At 43.7% G+C, this 27,466-nt stretch overlaps 4 protein-coding genes across 4 annotated transcripts in view; 2 read left to right on the top strand and 2 right to left on the bottom strand.

Moving 5' to 3' along the window:
• Positions 1 to 3,082: 3,082 nt before the first annotated feature.
• LOC118417517 (complement C1q-like protein 3) lies at positions 3,083 to 4,445 on the bottom strand. Its single transcript, XM_035823099.1, has 2 exons — positions 4,262 to 4,445; positions 3,083 to 3,636 (listed from the first exon to the last, which is right to left on the bottom strand). The coding sequence occupies exons 1-2, from the start codon at positions 4,443 to 4,445 to the stop codon at positions 3,083 to 3,085; spliced, it is 738 nt and encodes a 245-aa protein (XP_035678992.1).
• An 8,582-nt stretch (positions 4,446 to 13,027) lies between these two features.
• Positions 13,028 to 17,592, top strand: LOC118417870. Its single transcript, XM_035823622.1, has 3 exons — positions 13,028 to 13,083; positions 14,414 to 14,832; positions 15,453 to 17,592. Exons 2-3 carry the CDS (start codon positions 14,449 to 14,451, stop codon positions 15,852 to 15,854), a joined length of 786 nt encoding a protein of 261 aa, XP_035679515.1. The 5' UTR covers positions 13,028 to 13,083; positions 14,414 to 14,448; the 3' UTR covers positions 15,855 to 17,592.
• Positions 17,593 to 21,442: 3,850 nt separating this feature from the next.
• LOC118417136 (leucine-rich repeat-containing protein 15-like) lies at positions 21,443 to 24,852 on the top strand. The gene is made up of 3 exons (XM_035822542.1): positions 21,443 to 21,526; positions 21,986 to 22,222; positions 22,836 to 24,852. The coding sequence occupies exons 2-3, from the start codon at positions 22,214 to 22,216 to the stop codon at positions 24,372 to 24,374; spliced, it is 1,548 nt and encodes a 515-aa protein (XP_035678435.1). The 5' UTR covers positions 21,443 to 21,526; positions 21,986 to 22,213; the 3' UTR covers positions 24,375 to 24,852.
• A 28-nt stretch (positions 24,853 to 24,880) lies between these two features.
• LOC118417516 (hydroxysteroid 11-beta-dehydrogenase 1-like protein) overlaps positions 24,881 to 27,466 on the bottom strand; it is a 4,254-nt gene continuing 1,668 nt past the window's right edge. Inside the window, exons 2-5 of the mRNA XM_035823098.1 lie at positions 27,158 to 27,288; positions 26,351 to 26,462; positions 25,538 to 25,704; positions 24,881 to 25,086 (exon numbers count right to left, since the gene is read on the bottom strand). Of these exons, the coding sequence (XP_035678991.1) occupies positions 24,913 to 25,086; positions 25,538 to 25,704; positions 26,351 to 26,462; positions 27,158 to 27,288 (584 nt within the window). The 3' untranslated portion in view covers positions 24,881 to 24,912. The remainder of the gene's footprint in view (positions 25,087 to 25,537; positions 25,705 to 26,350; positions 26,463 to 27,157; positions 27,289 to 27,466) is intronic.

Below are 27,466 nucleotides of genomic sequence, written 5' to 3'. Positions count from 1 at the left end.
TACCGAATATGGGTCTTGTAACTCGTCTGTGGTTGAGGTCTATTCGTACGGCAACTCGTTTGGAGCGTGGTCCAAGGTTGACCAATCGCTGGCCTCCCCCGGCGCAGTGCAAGCCGGGAGTAAGGTGTTGTTCATTGTCGGACGGCGCGTTTTTGACGGAGGAGTCCGGATGTTGCCAGGATCAGGTGTTCCCCTCCGATATGTACGGATGGAGAGAGATCTGGGAGAAAGAAAGCGTGTGGCATGAAGTCGTGCCGCTAGCCGTAGAAAGATTCGAGTAGATCTAAGCGAGAGGGAAACGGGAAGTTTCTGCTCCGCCACATTTTTGCTTCTTGGGGTAGGGGATTTAATCTCCAAGCAGATCCTACGGTAGCATAAGAGAGTATCAAAAGCTGGCAGAGGAGTGAAGCCGGCCTAGTAGGAGTGTGTTTGGCTCCCAGTAGCTGATGACTCCCTTTGGCCAGTTTTGATACTATCTTATCTGCCTGCAGATTAGTAAGGGCTAGGGTTGGGCTTGGGACTATGTTAAGTGCCCACATCTCCTCATGCCATAGCGACCCCTCCTTCCAAAATCCGCTCTGATTGAAAACTACCACACCACTAGCGTGACGCACTTTTCTCCACTCGGTTATACTGAAAACCCTAAGCAGTCCTGGAAAAGATATTTGGCAGGGACAGAAATTTGGCTTGACACCGGGCCCCCTTTCCACTGAGGCGACAAGCATTGAGCAAAAATCTCATTAGTAGTTCGAACGAATTTCATTGATGAAGGAATGCATTTTGTAAGTTTTCTGCGATTTGCCATTGTCTTTCAAATCATACTTTTACATTTTAGATCATGTTCCAATTGTAAGACATAGGTCATACTGATCCAATTTTGGTCGCCAAACGCTCTCCGCCCATAGCCTGGGTACCATCCTATTTCTACCGGGGTTCCTTACACTCACTTTAGGGTACCGAGTGTAAGGAGCCCCGGTAGAATACGGATGATACTCAGGCTACTCCGCCCAGTGGAAAGGGTGCCTTATACATGCAATGCTAAGATCCCATTTTCACCGCTGCCCGTAGGGGGTGTAGCCAAGGGTGTGCTCGGAAGCCACAAATATGTCCCGGTGGACTTTTACTGACGGATACCGCAGGTGTACCTTTCATGCAGTGTTCTCACCATTACGTCACTGCGACTATTTGTTACCAGGTCCCGGGTTGATTTTGACTTCGAGTTTAAAAAATCCAAGGGCCCAGCCGTGCCCCAAAATAGCCAGGTAGCCACAGGGTGCCCCAGTGGCCACGTAGAGATCACGCCCGAAAGTGAAAAAAAAAAGACCGTAAATTACCCAGAAGAGCCCCCGTTTCCAAATGGAACCGTAGCATAGAGAAAGTCAATGCCGATGACCCGCTAGCCGTAAGATTTTATTCAATTTATGTTTAGGTCGAAAATTGGAAAAAGGGACCCTGCCGAGCAGTTCACGGGTTGTTGTTTGCAATTATCGGGCGCAACCTCCACGTGGGACACCCTAACACTACCGGCCTATATTTGGGCCTGGCCGGGCCCCGGATTTTTTAAAAACTCTGAGTTAAACCAGCACGGTGACAAATAGACACCGTGACCTAGCCCATAGTCTAGAAGCACCAACTTGGACAGGGACAAACTGTGACGTCAGAGCACGGCTGGGGCTACACCCCGACGCCGGGGGAACCCTCATAATACACCTGTCACATTTGGCGAAAATCGATCGGACGACGATTCTGCGGCAATCGCCCGAGCCTGGCTTATAATAATAACTTCATTGCACAACAATTGTACAAGGTACAAAGTATGGCTTGACAGGGACGTTTTTCAGGTGAAAAATACGCGCAACCCTCTCTTGATCTTAAATATGGCCGATCTTCCATCGATACGCCCGAAGATCGTGGATAATGTGACAGGGGTATAATTGTTACCGAAACATTACCGATAGGAAGGCAGCCCCCCCCCCCCCTCCTTTCACTGGATAGAAACCTTTTGGCAACCAATATTGGATTTGTATGACCTGTGACTTTATAAGTGGAACATGATGCATGATGTAAAAAGTATGATTTGAAAGACTACCAAACGCAGAAACTTACAAAATTATCGTAACTAAAAATTCGTTCAAACTACTAATGAGATTCTTGGTTGCTCAGCGCGTACGGTTATCGGTTCGGTGGAAAGGGTGCCTTATTACGAACTCTATTTCAATTTCTATGGGTTCATAGATATGGAAAGAAGAAAGAAAAGTTGAAAAGAGTCGAACAAAAATACTAGTCTACAGGAATGTTGATAAGTCTTTTTTTTTACTGTGACAAAAAATACAAAGTACAACAGAAAGGAATAACAAAAAACAGAAAAGTGTTTCGTATCAACTATCATGTTAACTTCATGTTAATTTCATGTGTATTGAAATAAACTTTCTCTTACATTTGTGTTTTATGTCAGATTCTTTATTAAGCTTTGTCTCATGTGCACAGTAGCATGCTTAGTTGATTACATCGTACCTGGTATCCGCCATCTTTAGGCCCACTTCCAATCCACAACAAATTCGGTACAATTTGTTGATCACATTTTGATGTGTTTCTCTGTTTTAAGTTTCGGTTATTATTCGTTATGTTGTGCACAAAGTTCATATCTATCTGTAGATATCACTTACTTCATTAGTTGATTGTTCCTTACTATGTATCCTGACTTCCATTCATTATATTATTTGACTTACTGAGGGACGAGTGCGGGCGAAAATTGTCGGTAGCTTGAGGAATGAGTCCAATCTACTTAACACCACATAGACCAGATCTATCCATCATGTCCCGTGAGGTCGTCTTGGTCAGTGTTGACTGCATTTATTGAACCTTTATTGGCCCCCACCAGGCCTTCCTACATACTAGTTGTAGAATTCGGCAAAAAAAAAAAATCGGGAAATCGGCCAGGGGAGTCCGTCTACGCTAAGTTTAATGTTCCCCCTCCGGAGCTGCCGGCCAACTCCTCTGGTAGCAAAACTGTCCTGGCAAATTATTCTCCCTACAACAGCCAGCGTAGTCAGTCTGGCAGAGACTAGTATCTATGACCGTTTCAGTCAGCGTGAATAAGGAACCCGGAGAACGTCAGGTACCTGTTGACGTTGCTGAACACGGTGCGCCCGCTCTTGTCCAGCTCCACCCAGACCTGGTCTCCGGGACGCAGCATCAGTATGGCGCTGTTACTGGCGGCCTGGTACTGAGCTTGTGCTCCGTTATTCTCGTGCAGACTCACCATCTTCTCCCCATTCTTCATGAGACGCAGATAGTAATTGCTATTGGCAGCATTCGCAGTCATTCCGGTGAACGTGAAGAAAAAGACTCCCCCGAACGTGGCCACAAACTTGCCCGTTCCCTCCGTGTACGCCCCGCCAACGTTGCTAAGGATGACGTCATACGTCAGCACCCTCGTTTGGGACGTCGTGAGAATGCCCGTTCGCGCCACGGAGAACGCCACGACGGGTGGAGCAGGTGGGCTGGTGCCAGGTGCTCCCTTCTCACCTGCCGGTCCCCGCTCACCTTTGTCTCCCCTCTCGCCCCTCGGTCCGACCGGCCCCAGCTTACCTGGCGCCCCTCTCACACCTGTCTCACCTGGCGTCCCGGCGTGACCTTAAGAGACGTGGCAAATGTAAAAATCAGTAAAAATCGAGCGGCTTCGTTGTTTATCAATTTATGATGAGGTTATCTCTCGTCATTTTTCTGAAATAGTCTCCTTAATCTTTAGCCTGTGTACTATCCGGGAAGTAATTCACTCCTACGTTCGCTTCTCCAGAGAATATAGTGTAGATAGTGTATAGTAAACGTCAGAGCCAACTACTATCAAGTCTACTTAATCATCATGATCATTATAATTTCCATGCTTTTGACTAGGCCAAATCTGGAAAAAAAAATGTCTCCAAAATTGTGTCCCTGTTACCATGGAAACATATGTAGTCTTGGAAGAAATTGTTTAGGGTTTATGTCATCACAAACACCATATTATATCAAATTGTGCAAAAATGAGTATGGTTTGCGAACCATCTATCTCCTCAGCTGGTAGTTACACATGAAGTCCATATGAGGTGCATGTTGACATTTTTCATACGCAGTCGTACGCACAATACGCACCTCATTCGTATCTCTATCATTTTGTGACAGTTTTAGATACGCGTACTGGGCCGCACTAAAAATTATATCTCCATTTTCCATGGAGATAAAAACGTAACGATTTCCGCTTGTAGAGTAAGTTCCATACCTCTCGGTCCCATGTCCCCTTTCGGCCCGACCGGCCCGGGCGCGGCCACCACCGTGATGTTCTGATGGTTGTTGAACTGTCGGGAACAGGATCCTTCATTTTCCTCCTCTTCCACCGCTGACACTACGCTGTGGTGTACCAAGATACAGCTAACAAGGGTTAGAAGTTGCCCTATCTTAGCCATTTTGTGAAGCAGGCGCTCAGGACGATTTGGTGGTCGTGCAGTTGCGAACTACCACTTTTAACCAGTAGTACCAGACCTGGAGGGTGGTAGGACATTACTTTCTTTGTTAGTCATCCTGTATGAAAAGTCATGTTGTGCTGACTCTGCAATCTACTACATCGTTCAACAGTCCTTATCTGTGGCAACCAGCTGAGTTAAAAGAAAAAGTTTCGCCGACCCTGCCAACCTCCAAAGCAAAACGTGTATAGAATGGATAGAAAGACGGCTTGAAAGAACCTATTGTGTTAGTTGTGTTGGAGTGCCAAAGTCGTCATCAGAACGGCGACACTTTGCAACTCTATAGAAAACTGCAGGGAATTCCGAGTGCCAACATTCCTAAAGGGAAGCTACATAAATTTGTGCAGTGAAAACATTGAGCGTTATGATCAATAAAATAGGCTCAATAATTATCTAACGTTATATCAATGTAACTAGTCCTAACCCTTACAATCACAGCAGAGATTAAGAAATGAGTAACGCAATCGGCGAAGAAAAACTGCAATACGGTATTGTGTAATCTCGAGCCAGATCCACGGTGCGTAATGTATAGTATCAAACTTGTGCCCGTTTGACTCCCTTGGCCGGCTACACTCCTTGGCCAGCTTTGATACTATCTTATGGCACCGTAGGATCTGCTTGGAGATTAGGTATTGTGTACAATCGCAAGGTGGCCCTGTGGACCGGGTGGTTCACTTGAACCTAAAGCTTCTGAGTTAGAATCCCCAACAGGTCACGATGTTGTGCCCTTGGCAAAGGTAATTTACACCTATGATACTGTCTCACCTCACTCGATTCAGGTAAAAATGGGTACTTAGCTGTACATGTGGTTTGAAATGGAGCCTAAAGCGGAAGGCCCGTTTGTTTGAAATGGAAGAGTAGCCGGGGATCGTGAACCTCCTAAAAGACGGACCCTCAGACTTTAATCTTCATCTCCGAGTACGTTCCTGACCACAGCTAGGTACCCAGTTTCGCCCGAATCGAGCTAGATTGGTGCATGGCGCCTTTGCATGTTCTTTCTCACTCTCCGAGCAGAGGTTAGGCTCCGGCTGTTTTTGTACGTGTCTTTTGTCGTTTTTATCGGGCTCTCTATTTTGTATTGTATTGTATCTCGTTTGGTTAGGTTTTGATCATACAAGATATACAGAATGCAAAATAGAAAGCCCGATAAAGACGACTAAAAAAACGTAAAAAAACAGCCGGAGCCTAACCTCTGCTTGGAAAGTAGTTCTTCCTACTTATCTAAAAGATCAATGGTCCATGTATACTACAACTAATTGCATCTTTATCTGAATGCAGTTAGTTTGGAGGAGGGAAAGTTGTTATATATTTAAATATTTTCACTCGCGTGCGCGCTGACCTGAAAAAGAAGGCGTGTCCCGTTACCTGTCCTTGGTAACGCCTTACCTGTCGTTAGGACAGGTGTGAAAGGAATTCCACCTCCAGATTGACGCTCTCCAACGACACAATGGACTTATTGGCGACTCTGGCTTACCTGTTGGGTCTAGGCGCAGGTGCGCCTATTGTGAAACAATCCAATTTCCTGGTCCGATAAACAAGACCGACCACCATTCATTCACCCCGGCACAGGGCCCAGATTCCCCCCGCATTCCGCGACTTTGGTGGCGGGTGGAACAACGGTGGGAATGGACCGATTCTGTCGAACGCCATATCGAACAAATAGAACCCCATATCTATTTCGAACACGTCCGTCAAAAACTGCCACATTGGACAGAAATTGCTACTTTTGACGGAGGTGTTCGAAATAGAACCATGATTGAACAGGGGGTGGGGTTTCGGGATCGGTCCATTATAGCGGGGGAAAATTAATCAACGAAATAGTACCCGGGGATTTTTTTCAAGGAAACATTACCGATCAACTCGAAGGCCACTTCTGTAAAACATCACGCACACAACGGAGGTCGCCGGAAAAAACACGTCAGATGAATTACCCTGAGAGGAAAACACGCATATCAAAATACGACGCATTGAGGTTTTGGCTGGATTTGTGAGGAAAACAATGCTCTTCCTCATATAACAACGTTAGAGAACGAACGCCACAGTAGATTGAGCCAAAGCGAAGAGAGAAATGCATACTGGGCTCATAGGACACACCGCAAATTCCCCAGCCCTTTCTGCAAATACCCAAATCTCTCTTTTGCTTCGCGGAAGTCCATCGTAGCCATCTTCCATAAATTCCAAATATTTGCTACCACTCAAAATTTCACAACAGCCAGAAAACGCTTTACATCCTGTATTCTTCTTCGAAGTTTTAAGCCCACTGTTGATCATTTGAACTTCTTTTGTTACAAGTTAAAGTATTGTTATGTTTCGCTACATTTTTGTATTTTGTTCATTTTGTTCACGTCTATGTTACTGTGATGAAGCTGATGTAAGTTTGTCAACCACCACTACGTCTGTCATGTCTTGTCTGACTACTTGTCCATAGTCTTGCAATTGCAGAGGAATAAGCGATTGACATGTTTGCAGAAGTCTAACTCAACTTTACTTGCTGTAGTTCCTTAGCTACCACCAGGTCTCCTTAGAGGCTATGAATACAAATGTTACTAAAATTCGGCAAAAATCAAAAGAGTTTGAGTTACTGGCCGAGAGAGAAACTTTATGGTGGCCGTACTCCTTCTTCTCTCAGTTTGGTAAAAGAAAAACAGTGAATTGTAAACTTTATTGCATATTCTTGCCCGTGGACTAATTACATGTAACATAAGAGATTCAAACAGTGTAAAAACTATATCACAAGTGTCAACTCTAGTCTAAAGCTAGTAAAAGATCCTGGCCGGTTATAGGGTTCGACTCCTTTTTCGAAAACAGTGGAAGGCGAAATATCCCACCTTTTCTATTAGTATTATGTGTGGGTTTTGTGATTGTGCATAGGTAGTAGCGGTCTACTGGTACATTAGTAACACACCAGGGGATATGGATTTTGGCTAGCACCGGGCTCAACAGATACAAAACAGGTGTCCATAGCCTAGCGGAGGGCCGTGCGCCCCCCTCCCACCGTCCCACCACGAATAATCCCTGTGGTAGAAACAGGATTACGCGGAAAAGCAATCAACACTTCGGCCTGCCTCGGCCCCGCGCGGATCCCGACCAGTGGAACAGCGTTACAACAACAAGGGGCAGGGAGGTAATCCAATTAGCGACCCAAGTCCACATCTGCGGCGGGCTGAGGATCAGATACTGGGACAAATCTTAATCTAAGGTACTCTCAAAGCAGAGGTTAGGCTCCGGCTGTTTTTCTGACGTTTTTATCGGGCTCTCTATTTTGTACCGCTTTCGATCTTTTTGTACAGTACAAAATAGATAGCCCGATAAAAATGCATAAAAACGTCAAAAACAGCCGGAGCCTAACCTCTGCTTGGAGAGTGAATCTAAGGGACGTCGATCAAGCTGGATCTATTGAAGTCTTCCTCTTTTTTGCATCTTTCTAAAGGACTGTAAAGATCACGCTGATGAAAGTTAGACACACAGTTGATAAAGTACAGAACACAAAAGGTTATTCAACTGGATATCTTTTGCAAACGATCAGACGTTTGAGATAGCATATCCACTGTCTTTCGCCACTAACTGAAAATACACTTGGCTGTTATCAAACATATCCAGTTTCTCAAGCAACTTTTTGTAAGTCTATTGCAACGCGAAAGAGGTTGGAAAAGAACGCATCATGAGAAGGATTGACATAGCAGTCTCCACCGAAAAGTTGCCCCTTCAACTGGTAGCATCCTCACAGTTCAGCTCCTGGCTCCTAGTACATGCAGTTGAACTTGGAGAGTTGTATCATTGAACCAGTGTCTCCGAGTTTCTAACTACATGTACTTGGAATCATAATAGTCCATATCAGGATCCGTCTGTGCCCTTTTTAGTCTTCTTTTGCCTCATAATACACTTTTGCTGACCATTTCTTTTTCTATTGGGTCGCTTGCGCCACGGACCGACGGCACAAATGACCCAGTACAAAAAGAAATGACCAGCAAAAGTGTATTATGAGGCAAAAAATACTAAAAGAGCCCAGAGAGCCTGCTATGGGGGCTATTGGAACCAGGAGTTGAAACCATGTCTGTTGTGGCTGCACCCGTCTTTCGGAAGGGATGAAAAATGGGGGTCCCGTGTTCGAGGAGATGCCTTGCATTGAGCACGTTAAAGCCCCGGTCACAAAGCGCGTACGATTCCTTGCGATGGACTATTCCGCATATCGTACGATGAGCGCAGTACATCGCAAGAAAATCGTAAGCATCGCAAGCCATCGCAACGCATCGGATGGTGTTCAAAATTTTTCCAGCGTCGCACGATTTTTCACTTGTGTCTCTTCTGTATAGCCGTCTGACCGCTTTTGTGCTTCTTTAACCAACAAAATGTGGACATAGCTGTTTAATACCTTCCTATAATATCTTTAACTGTAAAAATAAATTTAAAAAGACCATGACAACAAGAGTATTACAAGCAAAAGTTCAAATCAAGCGTCAGTACTGGTATGGTTATCTCGGTCTGCTTGCCGGCTCTACGTGTCAGGCTCTTTCGAAGATCGTCATGATCATGATATGCTATCAACAAAAAGATGCCATCATACAAAAATCAAATGATAAGAATTATATCATATATATTTCCGACTCATAGAGCCTGCCTTTATGTTCGAGTTGTCCCCATGGTTATTACGATTATGGTAAACTGACCCAAGACCGACGAGAGCTGAGATTTGATCTAATTATAAACTCACGTGCATGAAGCGATCAAACAATTTGTCTGCATCACCTGTGTGTGGCGCGCTGTTCTCTGGTTGCGACTGTGGCAGTTGCGACTGATATATTTCCCCTTTTCGTCAATATCGACAATATCAGGGAAAACTGAAACCATCACAACATGCTAAAAAATCATAAATCTATAACCTCGTCAGTAGACAAAAATTGCCGTAATGAACTCTGCTATGGGGGCAAATAAAATCTTACGACGATAGCGAAATTTTGAACATGTTCAAAATCCATTTCAGCTCTATTTTTCGCCATACGACGCTCCCCGATTTACTATGATCCACTGAGATTGACGCAGGCACGCTCTTATGACCTCATCGTACGATCCACTACGCGCTTTGTGACCACGGCTTTATATACTTAAACCATTGCTTCCGATTTTCTTCCGACTTACGTCGCACTGCGATTATCCTGCGCATCGGAAGGAATCGCAAGGAATCGTACGCGCTTTGTGACCGGGGCTTAAGGGAAAGGGCAAGCAACTCCTCCCTGTAAAACAATATGTACCCTACAATGAAACCTGCTATCGTTCGTGCCACTAGGCACTGCAAGGGTTTAAAGAAACGAACTGATCGGTTTGTGTGGTCCGGTGCCAGGCAATGCCACAATTTGTGGGCTGATTGAACTTGGGTCTCCGTGTCTGATTGAAACCAGCCGTGACACGAGCTCCCTTCTCATGCCATTGTATAACTCACCAACCACATCATCTCCGAGCAGATGTGCAGATCTCACTCATTCTTGGCGTTTTACTAGCTTCCTTCGCAGATTGGGGGGTACAGGGCACACTTTCCTGGCATTAGAGTACTCTCCAAGCAGAGCTAGAGGTAAGGCTCCTTATGTTCTTGACGTTTTTTAGGCGTTTTCATCAGGCTTTCTACTTTGTACAGTTTTGTTGGCCACGAGACATCGACACACGGTACAAATAGAAAGCCCTATAAAACCCATAGAAAACGAGAGCAGCATTAGAGAACATTTGCCACAAAACAATAGAGGCCAGCGCTGATACAAGTCTGTGAACGAGGCTAGGGTTTTACCAGTGTATAAGGTAGCCCAAGAAAGCGTACACCATTTGAGATAGTCGTAAAAGTACGATAGGCGTTTTTATCCAACACGTACGGCTGAAAGACATAAAGAAAATCATCACAAAATAGAAAGCCCGATAAAACGCTTTATACGTTTATTGTCCGTAATACGTTTTACTTTTAGACGTATTTTCTTAACGCTTTTACATTAGTATAACTACTATGTTTTAGCTTTCTTGTGTTGATAGACGAGATTTTATACAGTGCAGGTAATTAAAGAAGAATCCTGTCATTAGTTTTATCATAATTTGAATTTTTTGTTACACCTTTTCTTTTCTTAGAATGTCTATTGCTTTCGCTGTCTCCCGTCAGTTCTTTCCCTACAAATATTTGTTCCTCGTGGTCATCTTTTAAGTCTTCTTTCCTTACTTTCTTCCGCCCTTCGTTGCTAATCTGTCTGTAAGCCTTGTGTGAATTGCCGTTTCGCACCTTGTAGGGCTTAATACAGCCAAGTCCGTGTGTAGAGAGGATCTGCTCAAGGACAATAAGATCTTCACAATACACATTCTTGGTTCTGTGGAAATGTGTATTTCTTTCTGTGAAGCTATGCAAACAAGTTCGTGTTTTCCTTTATTTTTCCCTACCGCTCCATGCCAATATATCAAAGACGATTCTAAAATGGCAATAAGGTTGTCCCAAATTCTTGACTACCCTTATTTTAATCCTCAGAACTATCGTAGTGTGGAATTTGTCATCACCAAGCAGAGTAGGGGTACCTTTTGAAGAACCCTTGCAGATAGATGTGCTAAGGTTAGGTGTGACGGGTCGTTCAATGTAATATAACCAGCTGCTGCTGCGCCTCGTGCCTACCAAGCTTGTGTGTTACGTCGAAGGACGGTTATACCGGCTATATGAATTTAGATACAGATACAGAAGCTGGTGTGTTAGTGTTACGCCGAAGGTGCACCGAAGGACGGTTATGCCGACTATATTAAACCCAAAACACTTATCGAGGGTATCAGGTGTGATTAGCTGAAACCGCGAGACGGACGATGAATTCCAAGTGAAGTACTAATAGTTTAACAAAACAACACAATATGCTCCTCTCTGGATGACAAAATAACTAATCTCAAAGTAGATACCGTTGGACGTTGGTACCGTTATATTACCACAAGAACATCTGCTTGGAAATAAAAACAACAACAAGAACATTGTATTGTTGCGTCATCCATGGATTTATTTATTTATTACAGCTTCTTAGAATCCTGAAATTTGTGGAACACCAATATTATCCTTCAGAACGCCGACATCTAAAGGGTTCAATCAACCGTAAACACAAAGTGTAAAGAAATATATAAGTAAATAAATGATAAATAGATCCTGTACATTGAGAATCAATAACAAGGATAATTGTTTGGCATTAATAAACATAAACATAAACGTACAAAACAAATGGTCAACGAACATTGCTGTAATTCCGTGTGTGTTGTTTTAACCGAATTCGCAGACATGGTCTCTCGGTGGGACGCTCTCTTCAGAAAATCGCCGTGAAATCCACCAGTGGGACAGACAAGATAATTAAATCAGCGCTGTCGTCTGGATCCTCACAGTCACGGTGAAAATTCGCCTGTTTGTTGTTTCCCACGTCGGACCCCTGTGTACGTGTTTATCCTATATCGTGCCGGGACAGGGGGGGGGGGTGTTCTTGTTCCTCAGTCTGTGTGTACCTAATACCTACTCTCCAAGCAGAGGTTCGGCTCCGGCTGTTTTTGACGTTTTTAATTCGTTTTATCGGGCTTTCTATTTTGAATTGTCAAAACCTAACATTGAAAGTTCCGTGTGCCAGCAGAGGTTAAGTTTTGATAATACAAAGATACAGTTCAAAATAGAAAGCCCGATAAAAACGACTAAAAAACAACCTGAGCCGAACCTCTGCTTGGATAGCATCTAATACCATAATACCTAGTCTCTACTACATAGTTTGCTACTCTCCAAGCATAGCTAGGTTCGGCTCCGGTTGTTCTTTCATGATGCACGTGCTTTAGGCGTTTTCATCGGGCATTATTCAGTCTATTTGGCATTTTCTTCTATCATTCCAGCATCCTATGGACTCATGGTATCTAGTACCCGTCTGTTTCATCTTGTTCACAGGGTGTGTCATGTACTTTTAAAAAAGCTTTACATCAAGGTCAAGTTGTCAAACATGTCTAAATTTTGTAAACTCGATCAGAAGCATGCCATAGACGTATGATTTGGATTTTTCAAAGCAACATATTCTGTATACAACTAAAATTGCTACCAATTTGCGCCCATGACGTATAAGTGATAATCAAATGCACCCTCACTCACTTCCATGTTACATAAACATCTTTCAAAGTAAATAATTCCCTATCACAATGTTTCTCCTTGCATTTTGCTACTCTTTTTGTTAATGTTACAATTTTCTATTTCAGTGCTAAAAAAAGTACTAGTACGCTTTCCTCGATCGGTCGCCTATCGAACGTAAATGTTGCCTATGAAACCGGCGGGAGAGAAACCCAACACCAGGGCTCGTGCCGGGTCGGTTCGTCTGTTCTTGCGGCCGCACTAATTGAGGAGGCGTGTCCTCCGCCACCAGAGGTGCAAAATAACAAATTAAAAATAGATGAGCTGCGAAACGCTGCCGTCAGTTGTTTCAAAACCCGGAGCGAGTTAGTCAGGCCGAGAAGGGCGCTCCGAAGAGGGAGAAGTCCGCACTTCTAGCGTTCACACAAGTCAGAGTGTTATGTCTCTGAAACTGACGAAGGATTCCTTCTTCTGACCAATTGTTACACCGAGGTGAGGAAGTATTTGTTGTTTCTGATAAGTGTTTGTATCGACCGTTTCGCACCTATGTGTGTGCGAAAGTTTACTTTACCCGTGCCAAGAACTAAGGAGGTTAAAATTATCGACTAGCTTGCCCGGCAAAGACGCACGTTCATGCCACACGCAGACGAAGTATTTTTCTTCTATGCTACATGAAGGCACGCTGTAAGTCTTTTACAGCTGCACAGGTCTTACTTGAAGCGTAATTGCAAGTCAATCAAATTTAGTCGGAAATATAAAAAAGGAAACTTTCTCTTGAAATAACCCGTGGCCTTCAGTTCCTTCAGTCCTAAAACTATTTGGTTTACAGTTTTAACTTTTAGGTATTTTCTTACAAGCACGGGTCATTTTCAAGTTTTAAGTTTTCTCGTCGGCGAATCGTTACACCCTCCCTAAAAATTCATTGACAATTTTCTGGTAGAGTTATTCTGCATTCAGAAATGATATGAAATACTTTGCATTGTTAGAAATATTATAAATTCACACTTAAACGGTGGTATGAGAAAACATGCGAACACAAAATGAAAAAATTGCACACTCCCCCTTTTTACACTCTCCTCAGAACAAAGTAAGGCGTTAGTTTTAGTAAGTTTTATTCTTTGCACGACCATGTGTGCCCCACCTCTTCACACTTAGCCAGAATAGATTAGATCTTATAAGGCTTCTATCTGTTTGATGTCAGTAGTTGTCACCTTCTTGTGAAATAATGAATTTTTACATGTTCAAATGTGATTAAAGATGTCTTCGCGACAAGGTGCGAAATTATTGATGTAAAAACGCAGTTGTTCGCACTGCATTTTACCGTACGTGAAATTATTAGTAATGTAACCTGGGAAACTTGGGACATTTGTGTGTTTTTTATGGGTGCAAACGTAAAACATGAATTGGTTTCCGTGCAAACTACACACTAAAACGTACACACTCGTAATCGTATCCCTTTTGAAAAGTTCGTGTAGCATACAAAAAGTGATTCAAATTTCAGAAATTGCTACGTCGAGTGAAATAAATTCCAAAGCAATACAGAATTCTAACAAAGATTTCTTTTTCAACATACCAAAAAATTCTCTCGAAAACTGGCAAAAGTTTCGATAAAAATATCAGAAGGAAAGGAATAAGGAATGCCAAAGAGGAGTTCCTTAAAGTCAGTCAGTCAGTTCATTATAACCTCCTAAGAAATATATAGACAAGCCAAGGAGGTTTAACCTCCATGGACAAGCTATTTAAAATATAGACGTGGCAGACAGCATATAAAGAACAGTTGGAGGAGGTCTTTATATCTTCCATGTGTTTTCTTACCTTATAGGACAGACGACACGGTACACTGCCCGAGTTGTCACCATGCCAGAGCTAGCGTCAAGACTCGACAGCTCCTCGGGCGACGAGAGCGACGGGGACCGAGAGAGAGTGCGGTTCCACCCGGTGCTCTCGGCGGCCGAGCTCGAGGCGGAGCGCGAGCGGGAGATGCAGCAGAGGCGGACGGCGAGTGAGCGCGAGCGGGCCCGCATGAAGGACATGAACCGCGCGTACGAGGCCCTCCGGACCAAGCTGTCCCATCGGAGAGAACCAGGGAAAAAGTTGTCGAAGATTCAGTGTCTCAAGTTCGCCATTGAATACATCACGGATTTAGAGGAATCCTTGACTATGTCCTACAACGAGAGAACGGCGACTGCAGACTACGTCTACTGGGCGAAAACTCGGGGATACATCTGGGCAAAGGAAAAGGTAAATTTGAAAAGATTTTTTCATCGTTTAATAGAAGGGAAAATTTGATATCTTAGGACTTAAAACCAAGTTCAGTCGTTAGGTATTGTTTGCCCTAATGTAGTACCTAGCTGTGTTCTTTCTTGTGACTTGGACTAGAATGCTTTAATTCAACTACTGTACTTTGGTTACGCGAACGTACATGTACCATGTCGTTCTTTAATTTTTTGTCTGTCAGTTTGGAGTTAGCTTGAAATGTTTAACAAAACAACAGTATAGAATATTCCAGATACATTTCAGGATCGGTCAACATTGTAACTATCTCCTACAAGTTTAGACTTTACATTGCCTACCTGACTTAACTTTAGATTTCTATCCTATAACGTGGAACATATTTGTGAACTTAAACTTGTTTCCACTTCTACAAATCTGTAATTATGTTCAGATTCCATCTGTTTGGTATCAATGAGCAAGGAGGGCGTACTTGTCTTTTTGACTCTGTCATACACATGTTATGGGGTGTTTTATAGCATAAAGAACCAAAACACCCTCCCCGGAGCGTTTTAAGATCATTGACTTTTACTTCGACTGTGTGTGTTAGAGGTCGGACATTAAAGTTTTATTCCTCTCTTCATTCTCAGGCCGCGCAAATGCCAAACGACGGGAACCGTCCACCTGTTTCAAGTCTGCCATTCTCTGGAGTTTCTACCTCAAGACACAGCCATATCAACAACAGCAGCAGCAACATAAACAACAACAACAACAACAACAACGCGCACATGTGTAGCCCAACGCACCCACCGCCCGTACTCAGTCCTACAAGTCCCACCCATAACACTACAGTACACGGGTTCGAATCCCAGTGTTTGCAAGACTACAGTCCAACCAGTCTGTGGACACCAAGCACAGAAAACAGCCAGGAGTACGATTTGGAGCTGGCGTTGGGTGAATGGAACACGAAGCAGGGAAATAGCGACATGGACGCCTCTACTCGGTACCACCTAGAAAGATACGACTCATTTTTCGGCACCAGTACGGTTTGAAATTCTTCAATATGATGACATATTAACATCGATATTAAAATAGACTTAAGGTTAGGCTATATTAGCTACGCGACTGTTTGATGGAACATCACAACTAATGTATACTAGTGCCTACCAGACTCTGTAGATAGCTGGAATAGTAGAAATAGACTTTTGCTAGAGGTGTTAGCCGGCCAGGGTTTGCTACAAACATTAAGTTATTCAACCTATTTGGAAAATTTCTACCTTTTCAAGCTATCCGCGGAGTCTGTCAGAGTCTAGATGTATATACATGTAGAATAGGCTTGTTTTGGACTTGATTATTTTTCACATGTTGCATAGATAATAGTTTGCCATTGACGTTGTCAAATCATAATCATATTGTTCTAAAGGGGCATGATAGATTCAATTTTTGCATCGGCAGACTCATATTTTCTCATGAAGAGTGTGCAATCGTTCCGTGCAGTCGACAGCTGACCACTTGAAAACTATTTAGTGTCTGAAACGACCTGGGACTTACATGTAATACATGATAATAAATGTCCATGTTCTGTGCTAGAAGGCGACCTTTCTGACTGGCTACACTGTGCAAGAAAGATCGTCGCGAATTTCATTCCCATCCACCAAAACGGCGATTGGGTAGAGGGTCATATCGTAATACTATTCCAAACTAGGTGTTCTACTGGCTTGTGAAAAATAATGCGTAAAACATAGCAAACTGTACACATGTATTTGACCTGATTGAAGTTTTTATCATTATGTATGGCTTTCCTTAGAAGAGGGTAACTTCTTGTAGCTTTTGACAGGTAGAATGAAATGGGAATATGATTAACTTCGTATTTCTGAAAAGAGGACATAATTAAAAGGTTTACCCCTTCTTCGCGAGCCCAGTAAACCTATTTCTCCCGGACTAAATAACTCCCTGACAATGATACACTTTGTGTGAATTTCGGCCGGTCGGAGACTGAATATTCAAGATGGCGGCGAACGCCAAAGGGAAGGTGAAAATCTCTTCGTGCTGAGATCAGAAACTCGGCGACAAAAACAAGAAAACACAGAAAGCCGGCTCGGGTTTAGACCCCTGCCTCGTCTCACTTTGCAAGAGACCACCAAGTCCGCCGCTCCTGATAATAATCTCACTTGCTAATTACTGGTAGTACAAGTTGTCGTTCACAGCGGGGAAAGAATGATCCCCGAGTGAGCGTCTGTGAGGGAGGGGGGTATCGTCCATAGCACTGGCTCTCTGGGCCTTTTATTTAATCTTTTTTGGCTCATAATACACTTTTGCTGACCGTTTCTTTTTGCACTGGGTCGCTTGTGCTGCCGGTCCGTAGACACGAGCGAACCAGTACAAATAGAAAGCCACCAAACGTGTGATTATGACTCCAAAAGACTGAAAAATGGCTGAACAACTTTATCAGAAATGCACTTTAATAGCAGAGAGCTGAATTTCGTACAAATACGCGAGACTTGTGGATTTATAAAACATATCTTCAGACAAATATAGAGCTCATGATGGCAACAAAACATAGTTTATGACGTCGTTTGTGTATATATAATGTCTTTGCGTTGAGATAAACAAAGATGATAAAACTTTGACACGGCCTTATGTTTTCTGTACATACTACGGCCAAGTAACGTTAAATAAATTAGATGTATTAGAGATAGATGATAAAAAATGTACAATTTGTTTGCTGTAAAACGCACATTTGAAGAAAATGGGTTATGAAACTTGATATGAATAAAATTTAAAATTCTACCTGTGTGATCCTTTCTTTTGTTACAAGTTCCTGGAACAAGAACTGGAAGAAAAACAGGACTTCATACGGGAAAAGAACTGAACCAAGATGCAGATCTATTTGATCCACTCACATCGGGATGAATCCCTTCTCGTTTTGATGAATGTTCCTATCAGACAGACGTCCCTAACCGCAGCTGTATTCAGTTTATATGCCTACGTACGTCACATTTCCAAACCGGGGCCCGGTCGGGCAGCTTTGGGGAACGAAAAGTATAATATAAAAGACAGCAAACTACACAAGACGTAAAGAAAAAAGTCGTCGGCATTATCTGTGTATATTTTTACGTACACGTTTCTATTTTTCGTTTCTATATAAAAACATCCCGGCCGGACCCCGGTTTGGAAATGTGACGTTAGGCTTATACTTGAGTCGAAAGAGGAAATAGGCGTTGAGCGCATTTCCAAATGACACAATATTGGGACATGTGAGACATTCAAACACAGTACCTCCAGGTTCTAAGTCCGCAACCCTGACCACAAGGCCATCGTGCCATTTGTCATTAATCTCCAAGCAGATCCTCCGGTAGCATCACGTGTTTTGAGGCTTATTGGCCCAAACAAATAGCGAGAGCGAAGTCGAGGAGAGTTGATAGTCATTTTTATCAAGTTTCTACGGTCAAGCCTTAATAACAGGGGCAGTTTGCGTTGTTAACCTGAAGATGGGATACTCCACCAAACACATTCCTTTGTAGCGAAATGGACCATTGTTTTGTGTATTGCCCATTCACAAACAATTAGGTCCAGGTTCAGGTCCAGACATGGACCTGATCCTCTGGACCTGGATTGTACCTGTACCTGAATATTTCTGCACCGGTACCCACCCCTATATGCTACCGTAGGGTCTGGTTGGAGATTTGTCATGACATTTGTACTTAAGGACTTTACTTCGCTCTTAAAAGTGGCTATGTGTGAATCTCCTGCCTGCGGGGATTTACAGGCTTCGTTATTGCTATCACGTGTGACCTTCGCCGTGCACACATCACTTCCAGATGACGGTTTCTAGTCTCCAGGCAAACGTGTCAACTGGATAAAAAAAAACATAGAAGAATTTGGCCAAACAGGGACAAATAAGTTACTATGGGTTTTCAGAGTCTTTTGTAGTCTATCCAGCTCTCCGCGGCCGCCCAGTCCACTCCTAAGCCAAGTAACTCCTACTAGACTTTTATTCCTAGCTTGGCCAAACTCCCCTATTACTATTATAAGCTAACTGTTTGTGAAAGAACGTGCGAACAGTGCACGTCAAACGTGGTGGAAGACGAAACACATTTATGTCAAACTGCTCTTTCTACGATCACGAAAGAAATGAGCTGTTTGAAGAGGCCACCAAATTCCACCCAAACTTCTTTACATTCACCGACAAAAAGAAAACAATTCTCCCTCTAACATCACAAAAACCACACATGATAGAAAAGGTGGGGTATTTCGTCTTCCACTGTCTTCGAAAAAGGAGTCAAACCCAATACTCCAGGATCTAGAGTTAGCTTTTACTAGCTTTAGACTAGAGTAGACACTTGTGATATTGTTTTTACACTGTATGAATCTCTCTTGTTACCTGCAATTAGCCCACGGGCAAGAACTTAGTTTGCAACATAACTTTACTACTATTCGGCCAGGCTGGAGTCTGGTAAAGACTAGACGGTTCACGCGGCGGTGTTCCAGAGGGGGGAGGGGGGCTGATATCACAACTCCCAATCTACAGGCGGCGTGCTGTGATTGACATTTTACCGAGAATCGCCTAATTTTGTTCTCGGTGACATCCAAGGTTAAACATCAGAGTGAGATTTATATAACTCTTTCTTTCTTCTGCTTGGTGTGCTCAGTGAAGTCTTTATAGTAGTATTTTGTTGTAAAACACAATATTTTACTATTTTTCATATTAATCTATTCAAAACGAGATGATTTCCTTTATTTATTTCAGCTCTCACGTCTTATGTTTGCAATCATTAGAATAAAGAACACCCCCCCCCCACACACACAAAAAAAGAACGGTGAATTCCATAGTGGAAATCCTGCACCTGCACATGACGATGGAGTTGCCTAGGTAACACCCTGGTCCGCCACAGTAAGTCCGCCTGTGGGTGTTAGTCTCTTAGCACCACCATCACAGAAAGAAGGATAAAGTGCACACGACATGTGCTTTAATAGAATGCCTGCAGATAGACACGCTAAAACACTGCACAGGCAACTCGCCAAAATAAAAAATAAAATGGGTAAGCCTAAAATTGATTTGAAGGCACTTGCTACAGAGGGACCTTGGTCAATTGGGGATTAAAGGGGCATTCCACTCCAGAAGGGAGTTTTGTTTTCCAATAGATAATGTGTCAATGAATACATAATCAGCCGAATTCACCTTGGGATGAATTGAGCAATGTGTGTTTTGTATGCAATATGACACTCAATAAACCCATGCAGACCCTTCCCATGCATTCCCTATACGCATAAACACTTTGTTTATCGTGCATATTTTCGGAATAAATGAGGTTCGCTGAGCACACCGAGAAAGCAAATTGCTCATAAGATAGCAAAGAATACAAGAACAAGACGAGATTTCTTAGCGAACCTGAAATAAATTTTGTAACCGTACCTAAAAGGTTTGCATTGTATTCAGCCATAGGATTAATTCAATTAGAGGGTACTCTGGGAGTTTAGTAGAAGACTGAATGCTTTTGAGGCACGTGGAGCAACTGGGTACTTGATCGTATAATGTGAAGTAGTATGCATGTATTACTTCCTAAAATTGATATCTATCGGAAAATAACACTCCCGTGTGGAGTGGAATGCCCCTTTAACCTGAAGGGAGCGGACCAAAACCGCCCTGAATGGAGACTGCTTGCTGCCTTACAGTGCTACTAGACACGGGAGGATCTAATTAATAAGTAAGTGGGTCTTAAGCTTTCTGTTTTGACAGGGTTTTTTTTTCGGCGGCCAAACTGCTGAAAAACGCATAAAAAGATGTAAAAAAAAACAAGCCGGCGCCTCTACATGGAGAGTATGGTAGCGACAATCTGAGTAGATAGGCCTAACTAGGACTGCACCCAGGCTAACACTCACATGTACACGGGAGTGCTTCCAATTAAGCTTATCCCCTTCCTTGCACCTGACCTGTTTCGGGGTTAAGAAACGTAACCCCGCACTTGGCACCTACTTCACGGGTTTATAAGGCGCTCTACGTGGGTGGGCACAACCCGCCGTACGTGCAATTTGTCCGTACGTTTTTTGGGGAGGCCAGGTCTGCCACGTATTTCTGAAAACGTTCTGGCTGTACAGGGCAGGCGTGTCGCCCGTACTGGCTCGTACGGGGGGCGAATCCACAGCCCGATGGCACGTAGACAGAACGTATTTGCACGTACGGCGGGTTGTCAGTTTGGCTGGGTATTGCCGGTCCGCCCTGTACATGTGACTCATCCTCTTCGTTGCGTCTCATACGAAGGAAAAGGCAGGTAATAAACATTAAAACAAAGACGGTACATGTATTCAGGTATGAAGTGTTGCAAGACGAAAATATGCGTCATTCTGGTTCGCGCGCAATACTAGTATCCTGCACCCGGCCGGCGGCCCGCTACGCTTTCGCCTGTGTGTCTATAGACAACCGTCATCGTAGCGAAGCGTCGCATGACGGTATACCGTTTCCAATGTAGTTTCTTGGACACCGTGAAATTAGTAAGGATCGTATGTTTTCCGTAAGGATCGTGCTTTTCTTGTAAGCATCAACCTCTGCAGTACCAATAGTATCCGACAGGAGACGCTCTTCAGCAGCACGGTGAGCGACCCGGAAACAATCCTTCACAAGTTCAATGCGATCCAATGACGCCACTCCTTTCAGAAGCTTGGGGCCTCCCCGGTCAGAAGGGGTTTGCTCTGTGCATCTAGGAAGAATCCCTGTACTTGATACGTGAGTTTAGATAAAAGCAACGTTCGGACGTTTTGTTGATACAGACTGTATCATAAACCACGAGCGCATATTTCAACCTGAAAAGTCTGCATGTCTTTTTACGGAGGAAGTAAAGAGCAGTTTCAAATTTTACTTCTTTAATTCGTGGACGGACGAAATCGGCGCGTTTTAGTACGTATTCGTAACTGGCGCCTGAACTTAATATGTGATCGATCTCTATATCTATAATCAAATAAGAATTCACCATTCGAAGTTCGCACTTGCAAAAAAAATTACATTTTTGGCTAATATTTCAAAGTTGAAGGCCCCTGACACATAAACAAAACACGTCTTGACGTTGTTTAATATGCAAATTGAGACAATGGTCGAGCCAAGAAATGTTTACAAGTTAGGGGCTTCCATCTTTGACGTGTTACCCACAAATTATTTGTTGTTGTTTTACATCTTTCATTTCGCTAGGCGTGTCCTCTTGTTCACTTCGCTGCACAATCGTGAATGCCCTTATATGTCCAACAGCGGTATGGACGCTAGCCAGCCCATGGGATTGAAAGAAACACCAAACGGCGTTGACCTTGAAGGCCGCAGTTCCCCGTACTGAATTCGTTGACAGCGCAGTCTGTCCTGGAGTCTGGAGCCCGCGCCAAAATAGCAACATAGAGTCATTCAGTCCAGCTCTCGCACCACAACATGGAGGAGGTACGTATTCTATTCCAGAGCTTTTCATTGATGTGCTTACCATAATTTTAAGTGTGGACTTTTCTAATTGCTACCAGCTTTCTGATATCTAGATCTGTCCATGCTGACAGGAAACTGAATACGCTCCTTGGTCTCTGTTGAAGTGAAGCTTTGACGCCCAGCAAATTTGTCCAAAACCGGCACAGCATGTGCCATATCCAGGGACAATGTCCTTGACCGCATTGGAACCATTTACAGAATCAGGGGTAGGGCTATAGAAGGGTAGCCTGGGTACCATCCGTATTCTACCGGAGCCCCGGTAGAATTCGGATGGTACCCAGGCTAATAGAAGGGATAGGTTAGACAGGATTATGAGATGTTATTCACGAGATTATCCAAGGCTGTAAATTATGCCCTCATATATTTATTTATCAATGCTCTGGTTGCATTCATTGTCTTCTGATTGGTTACTAACAATTCCTGTCGATAGTACAAGAAAAGTCTTGTAGATAGTGATTGTGCAAAACATTATTTCATATTCTGTCAATAGTGCAAAGAAATTCTTATTGAACATCTTGTCAATAGCCTCGACCAATAATAATTACGTAAATACAACTACATATTCAAATTTCAGGGGCCCAAGTTCAATACCACGTTCCTGCAGGCTGCAGCGATAATGTGGATGGTGCTTACAGGGATCACTGTTCATGGACAACTGAAGATTGCCTGTGACAGCGAGGGGGATGAGAGTCCAGCCTGCATCTGTTGGTCCGAAACTGTGTCATGCCAAGACGCCGACTTGACAGCTGTGCCTTCTGATATCCCACCGGATACCATCGTCTTGAAGCTCTCAAGAAACACGATATCGTCACTTCCCAAGCTGGTCTTTGGTTACCTTCCTCAACTGTCCACACTAAACTTGCGTTACAACAAAATGTCCTACATAGAGGCAGGCGCTTTCGATGGGTTAGGTGGTAGCCTCCACGAGCTTCGCCTAAGCATAAACGACCTAGCGAGTTTAGAGGAGGGCGTGTTTAGAAATCTAACATCGTTGGAGTATCTGGATCTTGTTGACAATAAGATATGTACCTTGAGCTCAGGCATCTTTCGCGGTTTAACAAGTTTGGACCATATTCTGCTGGATGGGAATAGGCTTTCAAGTTTGCCCGCCGACGTTTTCTCTGACACATCCTCCTTGGGAACGGTACATCTGGCCAGAAACCGTATAAAGAACCCAGAAAACGTTTTGCCTTCCCTTCCACCAAATATAACGTCCCTGGACCTGAGCGGGAACGGTTTGGGGAACTTGGAAACGGCAGCATTTATCGGTTTCCCTCGTCTCTCGACTCTCCGTCTGAAATCAAACAACATCTCGTTCCTCCCGGAAGACGTTTTTCTTGGTCTTGAAGCTCTGATCACTCTGTCCTTGGACCACAATAGTCTTATTGAGCTTACAGGAAACATGTTCAGTAATCATCCTTCTCTGGCAATTCTAAGTTTACGCAACAACGAGATTGTAACAATCGAGGTTGGGCTTTTCAATCGATTCCCAAGGCTATTGTTCATCGATCTGCAGTCTAACAGGTTAGCCTCCATGCCACCTGGTACGTTTGCTAACCTCTCCGTTCTCAGAGAAATTGGACTGAACGACAACAAGCTAGAAAGTCTGGATGAAGATATCTTCAAGGACCTTCGTCGCCTCCAGACCATTCGCCTTGAAGACAACGAGATCAAACGTCTTCCGTCTGGAATTTTCAGTGAAGCAAACTTGGAAGACCTGTTGATTCTGTATCTTCACGAGAACGACCTGACAGTCATAGAAAACTTCACGTTTGACAACCTTCCGAGCATACAATCCATTTCTCTGGAAGAAAACCTGCTGATGACGGTAGACTGCGGGATGGTTCCATCTCAGAACATGTCGGCGTCGCTTGGGTACGTGAAAGTGACGTGTACATGTCAATTCAAACCGCTCTTCGACTGTCCCAACTTTGCATGGCTTGGAGAGAAGACTCTCTGCGTGCGAACGCTGCCAAGATCATTAGCGTTATGGGAGGTGCCATTACTGAATGAAATCTCGCCAGATAGCCTGGCTTGTGCTGGTGCGGGTTCTAGTCGCATGGATCTGGTTGTTTTGTTTATTCTTCTGTTGTCTTCTGTTGTACTGTTTTAGATACTTGATACTGCCTTTGAATAGCTCATCAGGTGGATACAATGTATGATGTTGGGATGCATTTTTTTTATCTAATTATATTTAACGTTACACAAATCACAAACTAATTTTATATACACAATTATGATAATGATGATGGTGATAATAATACGGAGCAGTAAGGTACATTTGTGTACTTACGCAGTTGACACAAAGTACAGGGACTTCCGTAAGGTCTTTACCAACGTTAATTTCTTTAAAGATACACCAAAGTAAATACAATCATTCTAACCTGATAATAATGAGGTTTGTGGGTTTATCGGATTTAACAAGCGCCTACTACCAACCATTCTCTTTCTATTTATCTGCCTATTTGCACATTGCAAGAATTATCCACTCCTAGAATACAACTGATCATGAATTGATATATAGAATGAAATGTATAAAATTAAATTGAGCTAATTATATTGAGGTAATAAAGCAAATACAGATGCTAATATCTCCGTCTGAAGCTTCTTTTTTTCCTTTGTTTTTCTTTGATTAAAACAAAAATAGTTCCCTAGCTGATATTGATAACAATATTGTCGAGGACCTGCGGCAACAGAGCCCTGAGTATGGTGGTGGGCCAGGTGTAGAAGGGATAGTAGACCTCCCGGGCCCGGGTGGCTCCGCCTCGGACAATGGCCATGGCCGCCTCGTCTACCGGGGCGGCAGTCTTCACAACTTCCTCGTTCTGCAACAAAGAAGTTGACAAGAAAAATTACATCAAGATGGAGATGCTGGTCTTTAATTCTACAGTACCTGAAAATATTGCAGATGTGGTGCCCAAATCAATAACTACCCACATGCCAAAATTACTCTCCAAGTAGAGGTTCGGCACCGGCTGTTTTTGGACGTGCTTCTAGGTATTTTGTAAGGTTTTCTAGTACTGTTTTCTATATGCCTGCAGGCCATGGCGAAAACATTCCAAAACAGAAAGCACGACAAAATGCCTAAAACACATCCACAAACAGCCAGAACCGAACCTCTTCAGGGAGAGGAATTCAAAGGGTGAAATAATTTAAGCAAAAGAAATCCAAGATCGTACAACTTCGCAAAGTACCGAGAAGAACCCGGTCTTGCCTTACAGGTGCCAACACACGAACACAGACAGAAACAGTACGTCGGAGGTGAACCTGTCTTACCTTCACGTGATCTATGACATTTTGTGTTTTGATGAGGCCCAGTATGGCGAGTGTGACGGACACGTCCTGCTGGGCTTTCATCAGTTCCACACGGAGAGAGCTGAAGAACCCGTCCAGGGCGAACTTCGCGGAGCAGTAGTAGGTCACATTGGGCCATGGTATCTTTCCTGGAGTACAGGCAGGGAAAGGTTAGCCTACGTCGAAGACTTCGAGCGGGGATGGTTTTTGCAAAAATAGGCAAATATATCAAGGATTGCTCTGCTATTAGAAAGAATACCGTAACTAATGATTAGCCCACTCCATTGTAATACTATATCAAAGAATTATGTTGCCCTTATTGTTATGTTGATTAGCTAATTAAGCTTTATTCTATACCTCTATTTTGTACTTTGTGTAATAGTTGTTGCCATACATTGTATCATGTACAATTGTCGTGCAATAAAGTTCTTCTTCTAATTATTTGTGTGTGTGTGGGGGGGGGGGGGGGGGTCACTTATGCCGGGAAAGGGAGTTTGCTGAGAAGGGACTTTACGGTGGAAAGGAGTTTGCCCCGTCTCGAGACGGGGCTAGGTAAAGGTAGTTCCATAGCCTTTTTAAGGCCGTAGGCAGTGGGTTGTCTTTAGGCCATGGTATTGGAAGGATGGTTATTCAGTTCTAATGCGGCAAGAAGTACGGAACGCAGGCCTCTACGTCAGCCTCGTCACTTGACATCTACAATCTGAGGGCCTGATATGACAGCATGATTCTTTGAGCCTTTCAACAGGTGTTAAATCAGAATTCGTTCGAACTGTTTACATCTATTTTTTGCCCTACCGAATTTCTCCTTGGCTGTTTGAATGGTTTTCTCACAGTCCTCCGCCTTCCCCATGTCCCCGGCCACGTAGTGCGCCTCCTGGGCACCCAGAGACTTCGCCTTCGCCACCACCTTGGAGATATCAATTTGGTCATAATAGAATCAAAACTCGAGTATGCAAATCGTTCACTATCTTTTAAAAACCAAATTTATTGACCATTCGCTGAAGATAAATCCTCATATAGCCTGCTGGGTGCCAGACCTTTTCCGGGGCAATACACAGGTCAACAGGCTTTAGGGCCAACATGCCCCCAAGGAAGAGCCTAGAGTCTAGCCTGACTAAAATCGCGCCCCTAGTGGCCGGCCCTACAATTGCCGCTGCATTAACCCCAGCCAGTGACAGGCCAGTCTAGAGTCCTGTCTTATCACATGTAGCTTTGGTCCGCTCCCGAAGGTCGCCACCCCGCAGACTTTGTTTCAACAGAGATCGACGCTCGTTTTTACACTATACGTAGGTTTAAGAAATGCAATTCATCTTCAGTGTAATTATTGCAAAATTATTTGCGTTAAAGGGGCCCAAAGCAATATTAGACAGATAAAAACACAAAAACAAAGTCAATGTTTTGGTCCTTTTTTACATTATAAATTGAATCTATCTTCTTGATCTTACAATGCGCAGTAATATTCACAACGTATGAATGCCGTGATGACGTCCCGAAATACGCGCACTTCCCATCGCTGCTTGAGTTATTCGTCATTGCGTTCAACTTTCTGACGAACCCAGAAACCCGCTGATATGTTACCCGCAGAACAACTTCAAGGCTCACCTCCTTCAGCCTTTCCTCCCTCCTGGCTGTGATGAGGATCTTTGCTCCCAGCCGGGCGTACTGGTACGCCATCTGTTCGCCGATGCCGGAACTGAAGCCTGTGATGACGACAGTTGCCCCCCGCAGAGACTCTGGGGTTATAAGATTACCAAGGTCAAGTGTAATCGACGCCTGGTTTTGTAAGGCTGTATTTATTCTCTGGCCCGTCTGACTATATTGCTACAAGGGTTTGTCAACTGTTCAAAAAACAACACTGCGTCATACGGCATGCGGCAACAGAGTATACACACACACACACACACACACGCG

Source organism: Branchiostoma floridae, chromosome 6 (genome assembly GCF_000003815.2).
Source record: "Branchiostoma floridae strain S238N-H82 chromosome 6, Bfl_VNyyK, whole genome shotgun sequence".
NCBI classification, from domain to species: Eukaryota; Metazoa; Chordata; class Leptocardii; order Amphioxiformes; family Branchiostomatidae; genus Branchiostoma; species Branchiostoma floridae.
Note: the sequence above shows the minus strand (reverse complement) of the source record. Positions and strands in the feature narration are given on the sequence as shown.